This window comes from Tupaia chinensis, unplaced genomic scaffold (assembly GCF_000334495.1).
Source record: "Tupaia chinensis unplaced genomic scaffold, TupChi_1.0 Scaffold149964_2, whole genome shotgun sequence".
In the NCBI taxonomy this organism is placed as follows: Eukaryota; Metazoa; Chordata; class Mammalia; order Scandentia; family Tupaiidae; genus Tupaia; species Tupaia belangeri.
In genome coordinates, this window is record NW_006209806.1 from 1,392,493 (window position 1) to 1,396,394 (window position 3,902).

A 3,902-nucleotide genomic window follows, 5' to 3' on the forward strand; every position below is an offset into this window, starting at 1 on the left:
GGCCTGCGCGGGGGCCTTCCTCGGCCGCGGCGCGCGACGGGCTGCCGTGTCTGCGCCTGACCCAGGGGAGAAGGCCCAGTCGGCCGCCCCAGCCCGCAGAGACTCTGAAGCCCCGGAACCGCCCCGGTCTTCGCAAACGTGGCCCCAGTGATGGGCTCTGTCGGGCTGTCACCTCCAGGGTGACGGAGTCGCTTTTTCAGGCAGTGCTGGGGGCGGCCCCAGGCAGGTCCTCACGCTTTAGGGGGCCTGAGGAATGGTGGGCGGGGCAAGGACTGACCCGGAACTGTGGGTGGGGTGGGGCCTGGAAAGGCGGAACCAGAAGTAGGCGGGTCTAGGCAGGAAGTGGAGCCGGGGAGGACAATGGGCGAGGAAGGCATGGGTAAGAGAGGCTGGACAAGGGAGGCGGAGCCGAGGGAGGTGTGGTCGAGGGAGGCGTGGCTAAGGGAGGCTGGCCGCGGTAGGCGTGGCCGAGGGACGTGGATGAGAGAGGCGTGGCCTGGAGAGGCGCGGCTAAGAGAGGCGTGACCAAGGGAGGCCGGCCACGAGAGACGGGGCGGAAAGGGGCGTGTCTGAAGGGCTAGGAAACAGTAAGATCAGAAGTTCGAGTCCAGCCCAAGAGAAGGAAGGAGTGGATGGCTACTGAGCCGTCACGTGCTGGGCTAACTTACGGGTCATTATGTTCAGTGGGTAGCTATGCATTTCACTAGTTAAGCTATTTTTGTTTGTTTAGGGTTTTGTCATAGGGCGCATGCACTCACCGGCAAGAGACAGAGGGAGAGTGAGAAATGACTCCTCTGGAGGACGGTCACGCTGCGGTCCCTTCTCTAGTCTCCTGAGGATTTTAGGCACCAGATGCCTGGTGTGATTTTTAAAAATGTATTTATTTTTATTTGACCAGAGAGGGCCAGAGCAGAAGCGAGAGAGAGAAAGGGAAAGTGAGAAAGCAAGCCGCCAGGTCTGGGACTTGAACCATGGTCACCCATGTGGGAGTCCAGCACCCTTAACCACCACACCACCTGCTGGCCCCTCGGTGTGATTTTTAACTGCCGTGTTCGGGACTTGAACTGAGCAGTTGATCAAGTGGGAGTCCACTGCCTTAACCATCATGCCACCTGCTGGCCCCACTAGTTAAGCTTACTAAAAACCTGGATAATCCCCCGAATTTCCCACAAACTCATTTTATACATGGGGAACTGAGGCAGAGAGAGAGCAAGTCCCTTTGTACCCTTCCCCCACCCAATGAGAGCGTGGACCTGAGATCCGAACACAGGCAGCCCAGGTGTGTGACGAGGAGCTGGAGGGTTCTGAGCAGGGACAGGTGAGGAGCAGGGGACTGCCTGGCAGGGGAAGTCCGCTTGCAATTGGTGGGAGGCAAGGCTGGTCCCTGGAGACAAGGGACCCCTACGTCCCGCCCTGAACTCACCCAGGCCGGGGCTGCCTCCGAGCCCCCCCTCCCCGTTCTCCCGCACACTGGGTCGGGTGTGCTTTTTAATTTCAGTGTGCTCTTTCAAATGCCTATCTTAAAATAGGACTTCACAACACCCCCTTAAATGCTGGCTTTGTAAGCTCAGCTGCTGTGAAGGTACCACCGAGCGAGCGCCGCATCCCTGCCACTCGGTGATGACCCTGCTTGTGGGGTGTGGGCTGTCCCGGTGATGGGCGCCCCCAGGGGAGGAGAGCCTGGACCCGCTTCCACAGGGAACGCCTGTGTCTCAGCACTGCTACTGAACTGACCCGCCATCCCCGCCTCCGCCTCTAAGGTGCCCGGGCTCCGAGGGCTTGCTCCCACACAGGGGCTGACCCTCCTGTTTGTTCTTTTTTCTTTTTTAAGCTTTTTGCCATAGGGTGTGTGCGCTCGCCAGAGAGTGAGACACACACACACACACACACACACACACACGCGTGCGCGCAGGGAGTGAGAAATTCCCTGCCTGAGGCCAGCAGCTGCTCTGGTTTTTAAAGGCACTGGGCTCCCATATGGCCGAGTGCAAGCCATGTCCCAGACCTGGTGGCTTGCTTTCTCATCTCTCTGTCTCTCTTTGGTGAGTGCATGTGCCCTATAGTAAATTTTAAAAATAATTATAAATAAAATTATTTAAAAAAAAATTCTCCCTTCCCCCAAGAGGACGGCTACAGTGCAATCCCTTCTCCATTCTCTTCTCGGGATTTTGGGCACACACACATGCCCCATCTGATTTTCTTTCTTTTTTTTTTGAGAATTATTTATTCATTTTTATTTGTTCATTCATTTATTTTAATTTGACCAGAGAGAGACAGACAGACAGAGCAGAGGGAAAGTGGGAAAGCAAGCCACCAGGTACGGGACTCGAACCACGGTCGGCCACATGGGAGTGTCCAGCGCCTTAACCACCACGCCACCTGCTGGTCCCCACCCCATCTGGTTTTCAAGCTGGTGGGTCCAGGACTCGAACCATGGTCGATCATGTGAGAGTCCAGCACCTTAACTGCCATGCTACCTCTGGCCCCTAAGGTCTGACTTTCAATGCAGGTCCTCAAATTGGGAGTCTGGAAGAAAAATGTTCCCCTTATTTTTCTTTCTTTTAAAATTGCTATAGGGTGCATGCAATCACCAGAGACGGAGGGGAAGGGAGCAGTCGCCCCCAGAGTGGATGGCCACACCACAGTCCCTTCTCATCCACTCTCCTCTTGGGATTTCACACGCCCACAGTGAGTTCAAAGCTACCAGGTCTGGGACTTGAACCGTGGTTGGGCCTGTGGGAGTCCAACGCCTTAACCACCTGCACCGTGCTAGCCCCTGGCTCCTGTTATTATAAATCTCACAAAGGTTTTTCTCTGCTCTGAGACTCAAGGGCAGTCCTCAGGCCCTCCCCGCAGGGAGCCCACCGTGAGGCAGAGACAAAGGCAGGTGCTTAATACCCGGTTTATTAGATCTTCAACGTAAAAAGGGGGCGGGTGGGGAGGGGTGGGGGCCAGCAGTGGCCTCGCTGTTCCGGAGGCGCCCAGTTATGGGTTGGGGGGCCACGACCTCCTCGTCGGTGCCGGGGGAGGCCGAGCTCCGGATTGTCACACCAGACCACGGGGCCAGACGCGGAGCCCCCGGAAAGAGTTAAGACACACGAGGTTTGTAGTTTCGTTTTGTTTCGGATTCAGTTCGGCCATAGAACAAGGTTGGGGCAGGGGGCGTGCTTGCCCTGGAGGGGTACTGAGGGGCGTGGGCAACAGTACCATGGCAAGGGACCCCATGGGGACTGGAGTATTGCACTGAGCCAGGGTGGGGGACGGACAGGGACATGTCGGGATGGCTTCGGGGGACAGAGGCTGGCCGGGGACACGCTCCACTTTGCCAGTCTCAGAGAAAATGCCTTTCAGTTTTTACAGTACAGGAATTCGGAGGCCGTCCCGCTTCCCTGCAGGAGCAGCCGCCGGACGGACAGAGGGCCGGGCCGGGAGGGAGAGGGGCGTCAGTTGCCGCAGTATTTACAGACTGGGTGGGCGTCTGGGCAAGGCCCCGAGCCCACCGAACATCATAAACGGGCCGTGCGCCCCCACCCTGAAGGTAGCCGCGAACATGGCCCCCGGCAGTCTGTGGGCCCTGCAGCGCCAGCTTCGACCCTTCTCCACAGAGTGGTCCCCACGGGGGTCTTGAGACTTAACACAGGAAGGAGACGTCAGGGCGCTAGGAGGTTTGGGGACTCCACTACGGTGTGGGTGTGCAGCCGTGGACACGTCACGTGACCCGGCTCACCCTCTCTGGTCCCGGGCCTCTGGACGGGGTCCTAAGGTTTCCCGGGGTCTGGGTATTTGAGATGGCACCGCTGTCCCTGTCTGCCACCGGGGTCCCACACGCCCCTCTGAGCAGTCCCCAGGGGAGGGCTTGGGGGGTGCTGGACGCGGGCCCCCGAGTCAGAGCAGCGCTGACC

General features: G+C 58.3%; 1 protein-coding gene across 1 annotated transcript in view; it reads right to left on the bottom strand.

The window, feature by feature from the left end:
- Positions 1-3,902, bottom strand: part of CACTIN (cactin, spliceosome C complex subunit) — a 20,311-nt gene that overhangs the window by 12,359 nt on the left and 4,050 nt on the right. The window contains 1 exon segment of the mRNA XM_027769598.1: positions 3,501-3,630. Coding sequence (XP_027625399.1) covers positions 3,501-3,630 — 130 coding nt within the window.